This window comes from Aphelocoma coerulescens (genome assembly GCF_041296385.1).
Source record: "Aphelocoma coerulescens isolate FSJ_1873_10779 chromosome Z unlocalized genomic scaffold, UR_Acoe_1.0 ChrZ, whole genome shotgun sequence".
Classification (NCBI taxonomy): Eukaryota; Metazoa; Chordata; class Aves; order Passeriformes; family Corvidae; genus Aphelocoma; species Aphelocoma coerulescens.
Genome location: NW_027184085.1, coordinates 1,893,588 through 1,915,648, shown reverse-complemented (window position 1 = coordinate 1,915,648; position 22,061 = coordinate 1,893,588). Strand labels below are relative to the sequence as shown.

At 39.3% G+C, this 22,061-nt stretch overlaps 1 protein-coding gene across 5 annotated transcripts in view; it reads right to left on the bottom strand.

Moving 5' to 3' along the window:
• Positions 1-22,061, bottom strand: part of DYM (dymeclin) — a 212,316-nt gene that overhangs the window by 52,873 nt on the left and 137,382 nt on the right. For 3 of the 5 annotated variants that reach the window (XM_069001243.1, XM_069001245.1, XM_069001246.1), the window contains 2 exons: positions 13,419-13,521; positions 4,444-4,497 (listed from right to left, as the gene is read on the bottom strand). In XM_069001243.1, the coding sequence (XP_068857344.1) occupies positions 4,444-4,497; positions 13,419-13,521 (157 nt within the window). The remainder of the gene's footprint in view (positions 1-4,443; positions 4,498-13,418; positions 13,522-22,061) is intronic. The other 2 variants (XM_069001244.1, XM_069001247.1) reach the window with 1 other exon arrangement.

Genomic DNA, 22,061 nt, shown 5'->3' with positions numbered 1-22,061 from the left:
AACCCCAACTCCACCATACAAAGGTAAATAGATCATCATGATACAGGCTTTAATTAACAGAACCAATCTACCTTGAGGAGAGCCCAAGGACTTTAAAGACATTCCTCAAGTGAAAAATGTATCATTCCAGCCCTACACATTCAGCTTAGCTGCAAAATGTCACCAGCAAAACTGTTTGAAGAAGTTATACAGCAATTGGTGCTGCAGGAACTGAAACCTTACAATGAACGATAACCATCACAGGATGGTTTGGCTTGGAAGGGACCTCAGAGACCACCTCGTTCCACTCCCCCTGCCATGGCAGGGGCATCTTCCAGTGTCCCAGGGTGCTCCAAGCTCTGTCCAGCCTGGCCTTGGGCACTGCCAGGGATCCAGGGGCAGCCACAGCTGCTCTGGGCACCCTGTGCCAGGGCCTCCCCACCCTCACAGCCAGGAATTCCTTCTCAATACCCCATCTGTCCCTGCCCTCTGGCACTGGGAAGCCATTCCCCCTTGTCCTGTCACTCAACTCTCTTGTCCCTCTCCACTTCCTCACAGGCTCCCATCAGGAGCATGGCAGGCCTTATATAAAATAAAGTTTCCAATTTATGCATTGAACCTCACAGTAATATTAACATAAATAGTACCTAATGAAATCTGTAGACCTTAAAGTATATCCTAAAGATGATTTCTGATGACCCTCTTTGAAGCAAGTGGTTCTCCAAAATGAACAAACTTAACAATTTTGTAGGAAGATACACTCACTAATACAGGCATTCATTTTTGTGTTTCAGTTCCTAGCTAAGTCCAGATTTAAGCGCCCTTAGCATATCCTTAATGCTTCTTTGGAATGGGTTCTTATTCTTTTTATCCTGTGTGATGTTAATTGAAGTACAGACGCCCTTCTTTTTATCATGAAGAAGAATTAAGATGGCAGAACATTACATCTTGCAAATGGCCAGAAAAAAACACCAATTATCAGTTTAAACCAAACAGTTTTCTTCACATTTTTCCTTCATGCCTCCCAAACTTTATTACATACAATACGCCAGAGTTACAGGAATGCAACTTATCCACCAGCTCTCTATCACCCCAGAATCATCTCTGATTATATTATCAAATATTTTCTTCATCCTTGACATTATACTTTGCATTACAACCGTGACACTCTCTGAAAAGCATATATACGTCTATTAGCATATTTCCTATGAACCATCGGCTATCATTCAAGTAAACCACTCAGTGTTATAGATTACTCCAGTCCTGGGATCAGCTCTGGTACTCTCAAGACAACAAGGACACTGAGGGGCTGGAGCGTGTCCAGGGCAGGGAACGGAGCTGGGAAGGGGCTGGAGCCCCAGGAGCGGCTGAGGGAGCTGGGAAAGGGGCTCAGGCTGGAGCAAAGGAGGCTCCGGGGGGACCTTGTGGCTCTGCACAAGTCCCTGACAGGAGGGGGCAGCCGGGGGGGTCGGGCTCTGCTCCCAGGGAACAGGGACAGGAGGAGAGGGAACGGCCTCAGGCTGGGCCAGGGGAGGCTCAGGTCGAATATTTGGGAAACTTTCTTTTGTAAAAGAGCTGTCCAGCCCTGGTACAGGCTGCCCAGAGTGGATTCCCCATCCCTGAGGGATTTAAAAGCTGTGTGGATGTGTCACTTGGGGACATGGGTTGGTGGTAGTTGGCAGTGCTGGGGGAATGGTTGGACTTGATGACTTTTCCAACCCAAACTCAAGAGGGCTTTTTGAAAGCAAATGATCCTACAATTCTATGATTTTGCAGACCTATCTTCAGTGTGTAAGCAATTTTAATTGAGAAGATATCAAAACAAACTGAATACATACTGATCCCTGACTAAAGCTGTCAACTTCACAGAAGCTAAATTAATAAGTTCTCCTCTTGATTCCTCACTGATCAGACCCCGTCTCTGCTGTGACACGGCAAAACCATCAATGCCTTGGAACTGCTGTCTCCCACTGGAAGTACCACTCTGAATAATTTTGACCCTATCGAAGAGAAAAAACTTCACACACAAGACTGTGTAATCCAAGTCCTCAATACAAACAAAGACTGCATGGAATTTCCATAATTTCTGTACTATCCAAGCAGAAGATTTTCCAGTCCTGATGATGCACAGCATGTCAGTGGGGAAAGTGAGTACTTCTCTCTACCCAGCAGCCAAAAGATTCTGTACTCCTGCCCTTGGGGGGAAAATTGCTATTGAAATTTCTGTGGGAGGCATAAGAAACTCAGAAGGGGTTCGCAGAGCAGACATATCCATCATTACAATTCAGGGAATGCCAAGGAGGCAAGGAAGTGGTGTTACTGCTGAGGACACATCCTGCCCCTGCTTCCACAGTGCATGGCTCCTGCTCTGCTCAAACACCAAAAATTACTGCAAAAGGAAACTGAGATGGGTAACACAATAATAGAAAATTACCACAAAACACAAAAAAAAACCTTCTTGACTGCCTCATGACAATATTAGGCATGTTTAAAAACAGTATTTACAAAAAAGGTTGATTTAACCTGTTGCTGTTCATATAGAAGGTGACAGTGTGCCCACAAGAAAGTTTTTATGATGGTTCAGTATTAAAAAGCAGCAGTGTATGATAAAAAATGTCAGGTCCCAGACAGCAGACACCTGACAAGGGTTGGAGATTCCCAAACTGCTGTGAGCACAAATACGCTGCTTTACAGCCATCATCTTATACCAGAGCTGAAAATAAATCATGAAAAATGCTTTTATTTCTTATGATACATTAAAAGATAGCAGCATGGTTAAAGAAGTAATTCTTTATGACACCACTCAGCACACATCCTGTATTCATTCTTTCAGTCGTGTTAAATATTTTGAAAATTAAAGGGAATAGATTAACAAAGATGGGTGAAGCCTATCAGAAAAATCACATCATTGAGCTTTGAAGTGGTTTGCAGTATAAAGGAGATAAGTTCTTTTAAAATATTAGAAAATATAAGAAAGTGGTTTTGTTTTCCTCTTACCTTACCAACTCTTCAAAACTAGTCACTGCCAGTAAAAGTATCATTTATTCGATTAACCTGGGCCTGAAAAACCTCCATGAACAAATTTCAAGAACTGCTCTCTTGAGCTGAGTAAAATATTAATTGTAAGGAGATGAGAAACAGCCTTCTGAGTGCTGATAGCAAACAAACCAAATAAATTGGGTAGCTTCTAGATTAAATCTCTTTTCACTACGTTCCATCCTATTTTTCAAGGACATTTGGACACAAAGACACTGCATCATTTCTGACAAACACAGAAGTTGCTGACCACTGCTCCACTGAATGTCCTGGAAGCACAGAGCAGCTGGAGCCTGAATGCCAAAAAAACGAACCTTTAACGGAGACATGGAAAACCTAAAACTCACAGAAAATAATTGTAGAAGTCTACGTACACAGGCACTTGTTCCAAAATGAACTACGAGCAACAGATGGTATTTTCTCAAATGTTGAAGCAAAATGCTCTTGATAGAAATATGTAAAAACTGCATTTTCCAACTAAATAAAATTTCCTGCAATATTTATGAAGTCTTGTCTATTTTGGGACCAAAGTTAGTTTTGTGTAGTCTGGTTCATAAAGCACAGCAGTGACAGACAGTGACAAGATGAGAGATTACTGCTGAAAGACAGCAAAGTACCTGGGTAGGTTGTACATCCACCACAGGGTCCCTCAACTTTTCCTCACCAAAATCCTGTTTGTCATTATGACTGGTTACCTATAATTTACACTAAGTTTTCTAACAAATGCTAATTAACAGTCTACCACATGGTAAGATGGCTAATTTATTGCAGAAAAATAATTTTATGTATCAAAAAAATTCCACGAAGCTTTTTCCCATGGGAATGTAACATGACTCTTCCTATTGACTCAATTTATCAAAATGTAGAAGATTAGTGTTGGAATGGGAAAACTTGTCATTATTTGTTCAGATAACTTTTTTTTGGCTGCATTGAGTAAGCATCTGATTTCTCTGCAAGTGCCACAAATTATCTGCTGGTGAGTAGATAAAAGACCTGCCTTTGGGAACTGCAACATCCATTCTCTCCTCAGTTTATCTGGGGAGAACAGATATACTTCAGATAATGAGTCCTATTGCAGTGAACAAAACAAATTGAACCTGCAATGTTACAATTCATCTTATTTTCTCTAGAACAGGATGGCTGTTTTTTGTTATTAGCCAACATTATCTTTGAGGTCAAGGGTTTGGGTTAGCACACACACAAATGCTGGAGTGGAACAGGCTCTGTACACACCGTACCAGCTTGACAGCAACAAAAAAATGCATCAGAACACAGTGTCTTTAGAGAATATGTCATGTATTCAGTAGCGGGCCACGGCTCACCCAGCTTGGGCTCCAGCCTGAATATGAACAAGAGCAGCTCTGGAAGAGCTCCACCACATTCCAGTAACATATCTGAAGGGCAATTAAAAAAAAAAAGGTATCTTACGTGTCTCAACTTTGTTTCAGAGACGTGAAGGCAATCAGACATCTCCCAAAAGTGCTGGGGATAACAAATACAGGAGGATTAAACAATGGCAATGTATTAGAGGCTTGTCTTCCCAGAGCCTTGTCTTCCCCAGGCTGAACACGCCCAGCTCTCTGCATCTAACTCAGAGCTTGTTAAGAAGCACTACTTTTTGTCCAAATTCTGGGTTATTGTTTCTATAATTAACCAATTCTGTGGAAGACTTCCTATTTATAAAAGCTGATTTAGCATATGAAATGTGCAATGTATTCCCCCAATTCACTTAGTTCCTAATCAACAAAGAAATGAGAAAATTAAGAGAAATAGCTGATTACATGAAAGGGAATTAAAAGTTTATCTTTTCAATTACACCTGTGAAAAACATTAGGGTGTCTAAACAATTTAATAAAAATGAGTAACAGACTCTTAAAAATTTCTATTTCTTCTAAATACATTCTTTACATTTTCGGAGAGGTTTTTCAGAAAGATATTTCACAGAGAACAAGAATCCACTCTTGTCAATAGGGATAAACAAAATGTAAATTCTCCCTTCCACATTTCTTTAATGCTGTTTTCAGGCCAGGTGATGAGGAAATCAGTTTTCAGTAAGTGGCTTATTTTGCTCCTTGTGATACTTCATATGAGCAGCAGAGAGGAACCAACCCTTTTTCAAAACCCACTTTTGGTTTTGAATTTCTGTCTATATTAATAATTTTTCTTCTCCAAACCTTTTTCTTATTCACTTCACACCAAGACTGTCGTTTAATATGGTTGACTCATTCCCTTTAAAATATTCTCCTTTCCTTCTTCCCATCATTCAGTCTCCTGGCCACCCACACTGCCAATCAGCAACAGTTGCGTAACATTATAGGTAATATTAACAACAGCCATCAGAGGGAGAATTGCCCTCAGCAAGACACTGAAATGCTGCTCAGGGGGACAAGACCTCTCCAAGAAGATAAACTGTGAATTGATGAGATTAACTTGCTTCAGTAACACGGATACAACCTGGAATAAATGTGGCTCTGTAGAAACAGAAAATGGTCCTGTTACAACATTTTATAGAATTACAGAATTGTTTAGGTTGGAAAAGACCTCCAAGATGGAGTCCAACCATTCCCCCAGCACTGCCAAGACCACCACTGACCCATGTCCCCAGGTGCCATAGCTTTTAAATCCCTCCAGGGATGGGGATGCCACCACTGCCCTGGGCAGCTCTGCCAGGGCTCAACAACCCTTTGCATGAAGAATTTTTCCACCCTGAGCCTCCCCTGGCCCAGCCTGAGGCCGTTCCCTCTCCTCCTGTCCCTGTTCCCTGGGAGCAGAGCCCGACCCCCCCGGCTGCCCCCTCCTGTCAGGGACTTGTGCAGAGCCACAAGGTCCCCCCGGAGCCTCCTTTGCTCCAGCCTGAGCCCCTTTCCCAGCTCCCTCAGCCTCTCCTGGGGCTCCAGCCCCTTCCCAGCTCCGTTCCCTGCCCTGGACACGCTCCAGCCCCTCAATGTCCTTGTTGTCCTGAGGTGCCCAGAACTGGACACAGTATTTGAAGTGTGGATGTTTCAGTTCAGACAGATTTGAGCAGCATCTCGACAGGTGAGTAACTTCTTCCATTATTTTATCCAATGTGAAGCACACCATCTTCTTCTTATATCACGTTTCTCAAAATCAAGAATCTTGGTCTACCCTAAGTTCTATTATTTTCTTTGTCTTTCCAGTGTCAAATCAGATATCTGCAATGAAGGAATCTAAAGATCTTTGTTAGTTTACTTTTTTAATAATGTCTTAGCACCCTTTGATAGAAATAGATGGGGGTTTTTTAAACAACTAAAAATGTACAAAAATTTCACTGGTTAGTCTGTAAATATCCCTGCAAACATGAAGAGGAGAAATTGAAAATGGAAGGTACAACATGTTCCGCCAATATCTCATAGAGAAAAAGCAGCACACAAAAATTCCAATTCCAGTTAGGTATTTAGTACCAAACAGCCTAAGAGGTTTGGTACATACCTTCTTCCTCATCCATTTCCTCTACTTTATATGGCTGCACGTTTAAAAAAACAATTACTGGGATGTTTATAACATATGGTCACATACTTATGGTTTTAAGCACCACATTTTTCAATCAAAACCTTGCGTTAGGAACACCAGAAAATTGTTTTAATGCATTGTTGAAATAGATTGCTGTTATAAAAATAAATCCTACTCTTTGGAGAGCTACTGCATTAGGTTGTTCTGTTTGTCTGCGGACGTCTGACCAAGATGAACCATCCAGGTGAATAATTGGTTTCTGAGAAACCCTGAACAACTCACTCATATGAAAGAGGCAGCAGGAAAAGCATCTAATGACCAAATCAGCAAAGAAGGGTGCTTTGGGGATCAGTACTTTTCCTTTTTTCATCCAAACACTTCAATACTTGTCATTAGTCTGAATAAAACAAATGTTGGCTTACGTGGCAGTAATAAACAGTTTTATAGAGAGGCTTATGAAGGCTTTATCTTAATAAGGTATCACGTTTTCTATCTACAGCTACACCTCAGACCCTTCTAAAATCCCAGCATTCCCAGGTTTCCAGTTCTCTCAAATGCAACACAATTAGCTGTGCAGGAGAAAAGTCAGCATACAAAATTCTCTTGTTTAATTTATGGAGATGCGAAGGAACCCCAGGGTCTTATCCATTTCTAAGACAAGATCTTACAACTTTTTCAGCTTAATCATCTTTTCTTTTAAGACCACTCATTTAAGCAGTCTTATCAAAAAACATGTGGTTTGAGCACAAAATCTTAACAAATGCCATAACTTGTACCCTTTACTACAAAATTATGACAATGTCCTAAAGCTATATAACTGTTAAAGAAGAATAATAAGTAAAAAATTATGATGTTCATGTCTGGTTCATTTCAAATGTGTCTAACAAGCAAAACAAGGGGTTTTGAAACTACTTTAGCAGGTGTTTGCACAGCTAACGTCAGAAGTTCTTCTACTTATTTGTTCTCCTACCTCAAAAAATCTGAAGAATGGAAGATTTTCAATCAGATGATCATAAGATGCTATTGCCACAGTAAATGTTCTTTAAAAAAAAGGAATTTTCACCCTTATTTTCGAAAATGATGAGAATTTCTAAGTGAAGTAAGGCTTAACACCATCTGTGACACACAAATACCAGACACCAACGGCACTTTTGTGGAACTCCTGAGTGATGAAAGACCATCACCTTTTTTGAAGAACATCATCTTGATGTTCTTCAATGTACTTGTCTAAAAATCTTTCAACCACAAGCAATGTATTCATGAAAACACAATAATGAAAAAACCAGCTGCAAATAACTATTAGTACTTCATAGTAATATACAGAAGTTCAAACAGACTGAACTTCACCATCTTTTTCACAGGAGTTCAGGATAGTTCTTCTGCTTAAAGATAATTTATGCAGCATTTTCTCATGAAAGTTTCAATTCATTTAAAGGAAAGAACTGATTAAGAATTCAGACAGAACTGCAGAATTCAGCTATTACTCAAAAGAAAAGCTCCCTTTAGATTTGGGTTAGGTTGGTTATTTCAGTCTATTCTGAAATAGCTATTTTTTGGTGATATAAAAATAGGGGGATTAGGTAGGAGTAATATTCCATAAAATATAATTCATCTGGAGGAGGCTATGACTAATATTTAGAAAAAGTATTTATAGGCCCTCTGCTCAATACTGGAGACAGGCAAACCCAAGAATAACCTGATATTGAAAATGTTACCTCATCAGCCATCAAGTCAGAGTAATCAAAAAGAAGGTATTATAGTGCAAAACAAGGTGACTCTCCTATTAAGTGCAACTTAATCTGCTAGAATCCACATACCACACAAAACCCACCAAGCAGTATATTGCTTTCCATACACTTTTAGTAAACAACACCCTAATAAAAAATCCCTTCTATAATCACATTTTAAGTTTACTGCTCTAGACAACATGAGAATCTAAAAATTCACACACAAACCCGAAGTTTATTAGACCATTAACAATGCAGGGCTAAGGTATTAAAAAAAAAAAATCTTACTGGGTTTCTTGATGACATTTGGAAATGGAAAAAAATAGAGACAAACCACTGAAGAGACGTATGCAGTGCTTTGGGTGGTTTCTGAGTTTTAAACAAGATTATAACAAAAAAAAACCCAACAAAACAAAACTAACTTGGCTTTTTCCTCACCCTAGTATTTGACAAATATGGACATATCTCAGTTAGGAGTCTTGATTTAATTTGGTAAATTTCCCATTCTGCCAACTGTGTATCCAGCTCTACACATTTTGTGTGTTCTTAGCAGTTACCACTGAGCAGTACTTTACAGACTACCAACGGAACAATGATAATTGCATCACTCTAACTCTATTATGGCCAACCAGTTTATTTGGAAGTGGGTTTAATTTCATTTCTGCATCATTACTGGAGTCATCAGATGATCGCAGGGAAGACTTCCCATTTCTTTGTGATAATACTTTTTATACGAAAACACTTCCATGTGATGGCAGAGCTCTGCACTTAACTGTTCTTTAGATAACTGAAAAAATCAGATAGAGTTGCAGGACACCTAATTTGATATTAGATATGCAAGCACAGAACATATTATAGGACCTGATGAACCTAGAGGTCTTTTCCACTCCAAATGGCTCTATGATTCATAGAATCATATAATTCTAGAATGGTTTGGGCTGGGAAGGCTTAAAGATCATCTCGTTCTAACCCCCAAAACATCACAACATTTATTTAAAGGACAAATTGTTCACATCAGTCATGAATGAAATACTTGTTTGCTACATACTGGATTAAAAATTAACTTCTCTGCACGTAATTCAATCTAGAACATTAATAGATTTTAGATCTGTTCCGTTATGTTTAAAAGACAGAAAATACTGCAGTTCATGGACCTGATTTTACCTACTCTTTAGCAATTCCAAGTTTCTAAGATAAATCTGGAGCTCTTAATTATAACAGACAACTTCTTCCTAGGAAGTAAATGATGCAGGGGAACCTTTTAACATCTATTGATGTATGGGGAGAGACTGGGCTGGTTCTCTCTTGGGAAAACTCAGATGAAGGACTATTTATGAAGTACTTGGAGCTTTGAATAAAATAAAATGTAATAACAAGATGTAAGTTCCTCCCCCCCCCCAAAATTTCTTTTTTGTTGAAACCACTTTTGTAATACTGCTTTTTAATAACCCCCATAATGGCCGAATTAGAGGGACCCCAACTGAAGTCATTCATCCCACATAAAACAAACATTGCTTTTTCTTCTTAGCTTTGTTTTACAAGCTACATTATTTCCAGATGACGCTCGAGGGGCCTAGGAGTTTCAAGAGTTAGATGGTTAAACAGACAGCTGCTTTCTATTTACCATATAAATCAGGAGAAAATCAAAGAAGAATCTAAATATTGGAATTCATTTAGCTCATTATGGAGCACAAACTGAGGGGGAAAAGAAAATAATACAGAAATCTCGTCATCCAGATGCAAAGTTTAATTCTGGTTATCAAGATGAGAGAAAAACTCATCAACATTTGCAGAATTCCAGCCCTCCATGAAATCCAGCTTTGCACAGTGGGTAAATTTACTGGATTGGGAAGGAGTCAGGAAAAGTCAGCTTTGATTGGGAACTCTCCCAGTACCACCAGGCTTTGCTACTGCAGACTTTAAATCTATAAATATATATTAAAATATATATTTTTATATATATACATGCCCACATAGAGCCCACATTTCTATTTTTTTAATTTTTCCCTTTGGATTGTCAACGTGCACTTATTTCTGTACTAAATAACCCCAAAAGCCAACAGATTTTGGAGGATTAAAGGATGGTTCTCCATATATTGATAGGAGTATATTTATTAATATGAAAAGTTTGGTATTACACTACAAGGTTTCTATCCTTGACAAATTTCATCTGACACTGAAGTGCTGTTTAAATGACAATCCTACATATTAAATAATTGAATATATTGGCACTAAGTGTGATTATTTTTACAATTTTTCCTAACATATTTAAGCTTCATCATCTGGCTAGAATAATTTATTTTTTTAAAACCCAAAGTTTAGAAGGTAAGACTCCAACGATTATGTGTTCCAAACTACTTTAATCTAAAACTATTTCTACACTTGATTTGTACTTTCCTCAATTTTTGCATTAAGGAAACTGGGTTTTTTCTTATATCAGTAAGAAAATTACATAAATTTGCCAAAAATCAAAATTTACTCTCTTCTTCCCATCCACTCTTTCCCTGGAAAGAGTTAAGGAGACTCTCTCCTTACCAGCTGTAGCTTAACAAGCAGGGGAAGTGCTCAAAAATCATAAACAAGACTACGAAATCCTTTAAAAGAAATTTTTGGGGTAGATGGTAGCTCCAACAACATGGCTGATGTGCTACTACCCAAGAGAAGTTAGCATGTCTCTAGTTATGCTGTTAAGTACCTCTGATTTGATAAATTACATTAGTCTATAATCAAACTACCAAGAAAATCACTGATATGTTTACTTACGTAATATGTCTTGATTTGAACTAAAAGAAGCAAAATTCTCAATTATTTTATTACCAGTTTTCTTGTTTGCTAAAACATTGGAAAATATGCTTTCATTGAATCCAAGAAAGCAAGAAAGATAAACCTAAGTGGACTTTTCCCATTTCCAATTGGATCAAAGTGTGGTATTTCAAAACAGGTCAATGCTGCTACAAAAACGATAATAATATGGCTTATGAAACAACAAGTGAACAAATCAATATGAGAATTAATCTAACAAAGGATCCTGTCTTTGAGGCAACAATGACAGGGGGTGGTTCTCCCTGTCCTGCTGGCTTCTCCATCCTGCTCCTGAATCCCTCCACACTGACATGAGTTCATTGGGAAGGATCCTGGACACTGGTCCAGCCTCAATAAAACAACTCATTCTTTTCTTTTTTAAAAACCAGAAAAACCTCAGCAAGAACAGTATAAAGGCCAACTAGGTCAGCTCCTTACTCCTGTTCCCAGCTCTGCTGGTACACCACAGACCTGATGGCAGACTGTAGCAGATACTCACAAAAAGGACATTAAGAAACATGGTAAAGGTAGAACTCAGTATATTCCTACCACCATCAGTGATTAAATTTAGCGACTGTACATTGGAACAAAAACTTACAGAAGTAGAAAGAGAAAAGTAGTACTGTTCAAACACCCAGGATTTAAGACAATACCTTAAGTAGCACCTCGAATATTTTTATGTATGATTTAACCCTTGGATTCAGGTTCCATGCAAATTCCCCTTTGGATTACAGAGCACAGTAAGAAAATGAATAATCTCTAAATTAAAGTGAATGAAAAAATGGTGAGAAATGCATTTTTAACATACATATTTGGTCTGAACAAAACCTTCAAGGGGAACTGCTTATTGGACAAATCTCCACCTCTCAATAAACAAACCTGTGCAGAGCAGGCAATATTGGAATCACCCCTTTCCTTAGCTCCATGCTGGGATACAGAGGTGGAACGGGCTTCAGACATTTCAGTCCCCTCAGATCCTACACTCTTCCTTGTTCTTACATACAACATAAACACAAGCTTTCAGAAGCAGAATATGTTGAAGTGATGAAATCTGGCCTCAACTTTTTTTAGGCAACTGCTTATGCTTCAGACTGAGCTGTAACATGAGCAATTTGGAGAGGAAAAAGGACCAGAAAGCCATGCTTAATAGTTTACCTTATTGTTTCAAAATACAGGCCATGAACTTATTTTACTCTCCCCTACACCAACCTTTCCAAGTGCTCTCTTTCTTGCTTCCATCCCTACACCATACCAACAATAAAAAGAGAAGAAATTCAGTGAAGTAGCTAAGCCTCTTGGCTTTATTCCAGGGAGCTTTCCCAGATCTATCAGCTGCACTGCTCAGTTGTCTCTGTATGTAAGGGGACAACTTTTTACAGAAAGCCTTTCCCTGGGCCTTTCTTTACCTGCAGCATTGTTTACATCCAGCAAGTTAAAAAGAAGTCCAAAACATATAAAATTTTTTTCAAGCATTGTATTTTCACATACCTTAAAATATGTATTTTCATATGTATGTTACTGCATGCCTATGTGTGTATGCACAGAAATAGATATATTTATTTATATGTGCTCTTTTACAGACTTTTATCATGCTGTTTCCTTATTTAAGTCATTAAGCTATTATATCAAATAACCTTTTTAGGTATTTTTATATTTAATGCTAGAGTAATGGGATATGTAAAGTCTCAGGCAGGCATATTCCGGAACACATATTAGCCCTGAAAATAAAACAGTTGTTACATTTTCATCCTCAAAAATTGTGAGCAACTGATCAATCAACTTTTCTTTCCTTCACACAGTATTGCAGTGAGGGTTCAAATGAGTACAGACCAAAGGTACTTCAGCAGTACAAAGCTATTATTCAAGTCCTTGCAAGACGTCTCCTTCTTCTACCCTAAGCAGAGATTTCCCAACAAGCTGTGCAATTAAATACAAAATTGTTGCCTACTTGTGTGCATTGGCTCAGCAAACGAAAGGAACTGTAAGTATCCATGTATTCAGAACATACTAATTTGCCCCATGACTCCAGTACTCCCCCAGAGGCTCACTGGGAATTGTTTTCAATCATTTTTAGGCATTTTCAGATTCTGTGGATGCTAAAGCCCAGTTCTTAAAAATGCTGTTTTCAACTGTGTGATTTGAATATCCTGAATTACTAATGGCTTGAAAAGCACAAGTTGACAGTAAGTCTCTTCCCTCTGAATAGTTGTGGTTTTGTTCTGCCATTTCTAAGTGTAATACTTGTTTTTTAGAGATGTTTCAGACATGACATCATTCATGCAGGTTCCTGTATTTTGATGTTGGTGGTTGCTCAGCTGTCACATTCTGAGAATTCTTTGCAGATTTAGGGATGTATGACTTGAATTTCGAAGCACCCATTACAACGTTCATTTTGATACTCACATAATCAGGAAGTGGAGAGTCGTTTGAACCCAGGGAACCTCTCAAGGACTGTGTGGCTTGCTCCAGCACTTTGTTGTGTTTTTTAGACAACAGAGAAAATAGACTGGGAAAAAAAAAATTAAAATAACTTCACGATAATGTCCTGAAATAGTTAAGACTGTTCAGTAAGAAAAGGAGTCTTATTATATACATAAAATTTTTAGAATGCAATGCGCTATAGTTATATTATTTTTTTTGTTTGTTTAACACATGAGAAGTAACAGCAACTTTTGAATCATAAATATTCTATACAATATATGATCTGAAGAACATTTTATGTTCATTATTAAATTCTTAAAAGTCAAACTGCTACAGAAGGAATGGTATACATGCAATTTTTAAGTGCAGCACCTCATGCAATACATTGTAATGTACACTTAAGTATCTTGCATATTATCCATTCTAATAACCTAGTTGCTTAGACAGGAGAAATCCAAGTATATGACAAAAGCTTTGGGTATTTTGAGGCCGAGTTATTGAATTTTACTAGTATACATTATTTTCAAATTTATTTTAGCCTAAGTCAAGCAAAAAAGGATTACCCTAGCTTTATAAATAACCTGTTAAATCAGAGGTCCCTATACATACAGAAAAACATATTTTTCTTGCATTTTGAAGAAAAGCATGGCAATGGCACTCACAGAGGGTGGTATAATCTGATTTACAAGGGGAACGGTGGAAGCAGCAGCAGTGGGCAAAGGCCACCAGCTAATGCTCAGCAGCAGCAAGGAGTCAGATGCTCCTCTAAAGCCCTGGATAGCTCAAACATGGCTGTCAATTCACAGATAAACCCACCCCCTTAGAAGAGCTTCTAAGACCATCGAATCCAACCATTCCCCCAGCACTGCCAAGGCCACCACTGCCCCATGTCCGCAAGTGCCACATCCACATGGCTTTTAAATCCCTGCAGGGATGGGGACCACACCACTGCCCTGGGCAGCCTGTGAAAGAACAACCCCTTCCATGGAGAAATTTTCCCTAATATCCATTCTAAACCTGCCCTGGTGCAACCTGAGGCCATTTGCTCTTGTTAGGTGTCAGATGTTTTGAGGCTTTCTGTATTTAAAAACATCATTTGGACTTCTTTACTTCTTTTGGGGGCATTACAGGACTCCTATCAGGTTTCCCTAGGATGACTATGTGTGTTTCAGAGGGTGGAAAGGCTGGCTTGATCAAGCACCAAAAGGGTGACAGGTGAGGCCCTGGCACAGGGTGCCCAGAGCAGCTGTGGCTGCCCCTGGATCCCTGGCAGTGTCCAAGGCCAGGCTGGATGGGGCTTGGAGCAACCTGAGACACTGGAAGATGCCCCTGCCATGGCAGGGGTGGCACTGGATGGGCTTTAAGGTCCCTTCCAACCCAAACCATTCTGTGGTTCTATGAACAAAATCCACTTTCAGGTGGCAAAATCTACCTCAGTATTATATTCTGGACAGTATCCGTTTCTTGGAACTGGATCAGTGTTTGAAGCCATGTGCTTGCAAGGCTCTTCTGCTTCAAGAAATGATGATCAGCACTGGAAGAAGTCCCCTGAATTTTTTTAACTTGCAATGTATCATTCATATTATAACCTTCACAGATGGTAAGAGTGGATTCCTAGGAGTATCAGTGCTTGTCACCCCACTGCTAGTCAAGAGCCTCAGGACAAGGCTTTTCCAACACTCCTCACTGCCACAAGGAATTAGTTACACTAACAGCTATTAGTCAATACCACTAGAACATTCCATGTTAAAAGGGGAAAAAGCAAGAGAGAAATTAAGATATATTGGTAGCTTTCCACCTTCCCCCCCTCCCATATTCTGTTATTGCATTCACAGACTGATATTATTGTTCAGATCAGTAACTGGATCTGTAAACTGGTCCTTGGTAGGAAACAGCAGCACTACTTCTGCAATCATAGGTATCTTTGAAGATTCAGATTTCAGAGATACTGTCATCAGCACCATCTAGTGCTGTGGAGACAAAATAATCAGTTAAAACCAATCTGGTGATGCCTATGGTGGGGTGCAGCAAAACCAGGTTAAATCTGGTGTCTGCTCTAGAAGATAATTTCACAAAGAGGAAGAATTTGGAATAAAGAGGATTTGCAGCTAGTAGATTCTTCTCCAAAATACATACAGCATTTTGGCTTTAAATGAAATTTAAATATAAACAAGGAAGTGGGATCAAGATTTTGGAAAGTGCTTGTGTTCAATGCATGTGAATAGGAAAATGAACATACAGTGGTACTCTGCATGGAACCGGAATACCAAAAAGTAAATTTATTTATTCCGACAGAAATGTAGAGAACTGGGAGGAAGTAGAAAGGAAAAGGATGGACAAATTATTTCTTTATATCTTCCTTAAGGTTTTTTTTTCAATAATTACGTGCACTATAAGTAGAGTTTATGGCACAAGCAAGACCTTGGTGGCTGATTTCTAGTTCCAAAGGAGCAGTGCAGGAGCTTTTGTTGTCTTTCCCCTTGCAAATTTCTGCTCTCCTGCCACAAGCTCATGTCCTTTGCACCATGCTGAGACACTTCTCTGTGGGACCACTGCCCACAACAGATATCCAGGTTAAAAATTCTCAACACAATTCTCTCCTCCATCCACTGGTTATCTTTCTCCAAAGACCATCCCTTAGATAAGCACAAGGGCAGGGACACGTGGCAGGAATTTTTCCTACTAAATTTTTCATAATAAAAATGCATAGAACTGCAAACTCAAAGAGCTCCCGAGAAACACTACAGCTAAACAAAGAAGAAAAATAATAGGCCAGATATTGTTATTAATGAATGGATTTGGAGCTCCTAAGGAAGTACCATTGCCTCCTGAATTGGTGTAAAACTTCAATTCCAAGTCATTCAGTTATTATTATGCCTCTGTCTCTAGCTCTGAAAACCACCTTGATAAGTATCAGACTAATTTTTAAAGTCTCAGCACAGAGCTAGTTACAACCTCAAAAGGCATTTGTATGAAATTAGCTCAAAAATATCTTTCATCATCAAAAAATGCTGCATTCTAAAGGAGATGCCTGATTTTGCAGCAGTCACATCTCTGTAAGGTTTTGGTTTTGATTTTCAAGACATGAATAATGCAATTTTAAAAAGGCAAAAATGCTTTACAACAAGGTTGTTCCCCTCTCCACAACAAAGTACAAGGTCCAGAATGGGAACTGAGACTTGTCTCCCAAATTTCCCTCATGTGTCTTCATCACATGCCTATTTTTGCCCAACTAAAAGTCGAGATCGAACACAAGAATACATGTACTATGTTGTCACTGAGGGCAGCGTGCACAGGCTAACAAGAATATGGATTTTTTTACTTGAATGCTTGTCCTCTTTCATCCATTCTTCTCCATCGACTGTCAGGCAGGCTATGGAGCTCAACACCTCTTCAATCTCACCCATTATGGACGTTTCATAACAAGTTATGATCAGAACAATGAAAACATCTTGGTACCCCAACTGATCTTCCCCTCACAGAAGTACTTACAGGCCAATGTTTCGTAAGCAAAACAGTAAGTTGGAATAAGACAAGATGAGATAACAGCTGGCATCTGTTAGGAAGATTAGGAATCATCAGCTGGCATTATCAGGAGAAATTCCTGGCTGTGAGGGTGGTGAGTCCCTGACATAGGGTGCCCAGAGAAGCTGTGTGCAGCTGGAACTCTCAAGGTCCCTGGCACTGTCCAAGGTCTGGCTGGACGGGGTTTGGGGCAACCTGGGATAGTGGAAGGTGCCCCTGACCATGAACAGGGTGATCTTTAAGGTCTTTGCAACTCATACCATTCTGGGATAATGTGATCTATTACAGACCATCAAATCACAGCAGGGATGAGCTCAGCCAATAAGGAAGACTCAAGGCTGAACAACAATCTCAAGCTCCTGTGGTTGTTTGTTTTTAAGGAATTCAAAACAACATTGGTTTCTTACCTCCCTCTACACAGCAGTTTTTAATTTAACTCAGGGCTGAACTTCAATAAATAAAAAAATTGATACAGACTAAAGAGTAATGGCTGCTTAAATACCAGTGAATTGATTAAGTGCTATTTGCACACACAGTAAAATTCAAACCAGTAATATATGAACTTAACACATTCAAAAAGTCAACTCCACAAAGCCTGTAGATCCCAAAAGAAAAAAAAAAAGCCAATAAGGAGACTCATTTAACAAATGTCTCAAAAAGTCTGATTTACCTCAGTTTGAAACAGCTCATAAACCACACTTTTCACATCAAAAAAAGAATGTATAAAATGCAGCTTTTATAAGAAAAAAATTGGAAAAAAAGAAATGGGAATTAAAAGTAGAAGTTGAAAGGAAACCCGAAGCTAGAATTTGCCAAAACCCTTTCTGAAAGCTTTGGACAATGAGAAGGAAAGGAACCAGCATACTTTATTTTAAGGAAGTAAATAGGATGCTCCAAGATAATGACATGCCAGTTTGTCCTGAGCATAGTACTGAAACAGTGATTGTCAGACTCATACCAAGGAGGATATCACCAGCACTGAGAAATACACCTTGTTGATGCTCTTTCAGTGAGACTGGAAGCAAAATAAAACACAGAAGTATCCCTGTTGTAACAGGCTTGACACATCATTTATATGACTGTTCTACTGGGGATTTCTTTTTTAATTAAGACAGTTGAATAATAAAAAAGTAACATGGGATGCATTATATGAACTGAAGGTGAGACATCCCAACAGTCTGAAAAATACTCTTAACAGGACCAAAAACTAAATACTAAAAGCTACTAAACACTTGATGAAGCTACAAAAATACTTTCAATATATAGAGAGAATATATAAGGTGATACACATTGATAGACATCAAAGGCAAAGAAATGCCAATGGCCTGAATTTGTGTCAGGAAGGTTTAGGTTGGAGATCAGGGAAAGGCTCTTCTCCCAGACGGTGCTGGGCACTGCCCAGGCTCCCCAGGGAATGGGCACGGCCCCGAGGCTGCCAGAGCTCCAGGAGCGTTTGGACAGCGCTGCCAGGGATGCCCAGGGTGGGGTTGTTGGGGGGTCTGTGCAGGGCTGGGAGTTGGACTTGAGTAATCCTTGTGGGTCCCTTGCAATCCAAGATATTCTGTGATTCTATAAAATACTATGGTTTAACTTTGCAAAGGGCACAGTCATTGCAAGAGTAACAAATGAAGAGAAACAGCATTTAAATTAAATTTTTCTTTACCTTTCAAGAAGTTGGACACAAAATAAACTTGCTGAGATTTAATGCAGCAACAAACAATCTAAGCTGCTCCCTAAGTATGAAGGATTTCACCCTGGGAGCAGCAACTAAGGACCACCAGACAGCAAAGAGCTGCCCCTAATGGAACAAAGCTGGTTGCTGAAGGAGTACCTGTCTTTGGTTTTAACAAAAATATGGCCCTTCATGACAAGAAAGACATTGAGGGGCTGGAGCATTTCCAGAGAAGGGAACGGAGCTGGGGAAGGGGCTGGACACAGGTGAGTGTCGGTCTCTTATTCCGGGTAACAATTGATAAGAGAAGCAGAAATGGCTCAGATCGTGCCAGGAGGTTTCGTTTGGATATCAGAAAAAGTTTCTTCCTGGAAAGGGTTGTTCAGCCCACTCCCAGCTGCCCAGGGCAGTGGTGGAGTCCCCATCCCTGGAGGGATTTAGAAGCCGTGTGCATGTGGCACAAGGGGATGGGGGTCAATGGTGGCCTGGGCAGTGCTGGGGAATGGTTGGACTCAAAGTTAGATGTCCTTCCCAACCAAAACAATTCCATGATTCTATATCCAGTGAAGTTGTGCTGTGCAGCAAATGCCCCTGGCATCCTCTGTGAAAGATTTCGAAACAATCTGAAAATGCAAAGGTTCTAAACCAGAAAACAGACTTCTCCATGAAATGCTTGAAAACGCATTTATTCAATGGATTTGAGAAAAGATGAAAGAGTGATTTGACCAAAAACCAAAAATATGGAAGTGGAGAAAGGAAACCTGCTTACAGTATCCTACAGGAATAAAAAGAAAAAAAAAAGGTATTGAAACAGAAACTAAACTATCATTACACTGGCACAAATCTCTCTTACAAAGGAGGTTGAAGCCAGGCTTGAGGCGCAATAAATTCCTACTTGCACTGTCAAAGCAATGGCAGAGAGGGAAGAAAAACCTGGGAGGAAAGAAGAGAATCTCAATACCTAGAGTATGAGATGAGCTTAGACTGGTGCTGTGACACAAAGAAAGAGATGGAAGCCTGAACAAAAGAGGCACAGACAGAAACAAACTGATGACATTAGCAGAGGAAAATCAGATCAAGTTGTAAGACAGCAAGAAGGGGTAAGGATTGGATTTCTCACAACTCAAATCACTACTGAGCTTCTAAAGATGAATATTAATTTATTTTAGTATCTAGAAATATTCTATCTGTGCTGAGTAAAAAACTACTTGAGGATTAAAGCACCTCTCCACAGAATTTATTTGAAGCTTGGAAATTCAGATGTTCTGAATTTTTTCTGCTTGCTCTCCTAGTTTAGAAGTGCTGCAAACAAACTGAACAGCACACAAACACAAACCACTATCTGGTGATGGAAAAAAACAGTTCCATGGATCAAAAAATTTGAGGACGAACTCTCAAACAATTCAGCAATACTCTGTGCTACTTCTTCTCTCTCTTACCATACACATGCCAAATGCATCATTGTTCTCTATTTTAAGGAATTAAATATAAAGCCCCAAACACCAAAACCTTGTTACACAAAAAATACTCCTTTTAAACAAAAGGATTTTACAATGCCACAATCATATTAGAAGAAAGCCCTAAAAATATTTTATTTTTGAAACCTGACATCTAAAAGTTACAACCATACCTTGATTCCTGTATATGTAAGGAACGCTTCTTGGGTTTGACCTACTTTTTAAAAAGACTACAGCAAAAAAAGTGTGTGCTGTGGCACAAGAACTCTACACATGGATATGTGCCTGCACAGACATCTCCAAGCAGAGAACCTGAAATGCCCATCTGGTTGAATAAAAGTCTGTGAAGGGTCATACCAGACATCAGAACAAAAGAAATGCACTGTGCTGCTCCACTTGAAATACAATAAATGCATTGTCCCATAGACCTGTATGGGGGACAGGTTGTAAGCAAGTGCCTGGCTGTGGGCGATGGAGAAGTGCTCTGTGAGCACTTAAGGAACCCAGCACCGGGAGAAATCCATTTACTACAAACAAATGCAGAGAAAAATCCCTACGTCTCCTGTGTTCATGTCTACTAAAGAGCCCTTGAGGCATTCTGCATTCGAATTATCCAAGCTACAATGGCACATAAATAGAAATAAAGAGAGACAATAGCCATGGAGAACTCCAAGGCCTTTTCAGGGCAATTTACTCCATAGAGGGGCACTGCTCTTATTTATTTGAGCCCAACTCTAAAGCCTGGGAGACATTTAGGATCCCAGGAAACAGAACCTAACCAATTAAATTATTAAATAACAGAATAAACAGAAAGTAAGAACATACTTTATATCTTTCTTTCTAATCTTGTAAAGTGAAAAATGACTAAATTCTGCTGAATAAAGATTTGCTAATAAGCCCACCTGGCTTGTGGAAATGATGTGAAACTGAGAGACTCACAGCGTACAGACTCCACAAACATCATGGATGTAAATAAAATAGTTTGCAGGGCCACACTGATGGTCAAAGAGTGTTGAAGGGATCAGGGAATGAAAAGAACTCCCAGATGGTAACAGGTTCACATGAGGAGGGTATTGCCATGTTCTGATTTTGCTGGACAGTGATCAGACTTTTTTCTGCTTTTTTTATCTTGTGCCTTCTCAAGAATATAAGTTTGCATCCTCTTGGAAACAGGCTGTGTGCCTCAGTTGCCAGCTATTTCAGGGCAAATCCTAAACCACAGAATCTCTGAGTGATTTGGGTTGAAAGAGATCTTAAAGCTCATCCAGTGCCATCCCTGCTATGGGCAGGGACACCTTCCACTGTCCCAGGTTGCTCCAAGCCCCATCCAACCTGGCCTCAGACACTGCCAGGGATCCAGGGGCAGCCACAGCTGCTCTGGGAATCCTGAGCAAGGCCCTCACCCCTCCTTCTAAATAAAGAATTTATTGGTAATATCCAATCTGAACCTTCCCTCTGTCAGTTTAAAGCTGTCCTGTCACTATCTGCCTATATAAAAAGTCATTCTCCCGAGCTGCTCCCTTGGCATCACAAATGGTTTTAATGCAGCCTGGGTAAGAAAACTATTTCCATCCCATCTCCCTGTTTAACAGCAAACATAAAAGGCCACTTGTTTAATTTTACAATACTAAACTTGATCATAATAAATTATATACTTCAAGATATCTTCACGGCAAAATATCTAATTAATTTTAAAGAGTACCCTTTTATCTGCCACTGCTTACATATGAGCAGAGATCTATAAGTCATGTGCTATAAAGCCATATCAAATTCTGCCTCATAGAGGATAGATGATTATTTAGAATATTGTTATATTAAGTAGAAGTCACCATACACTTGTAGGTATATAGGCAAAATCAGAAACAACTTAGAACAATTAAGGGAGGCTTTGCACTAACGAACAGGATTTCCTGCTAAAATGGAGTCAGAAAGACAATGACACTAGAAACAACATGGAAGAAAGGAATTTGA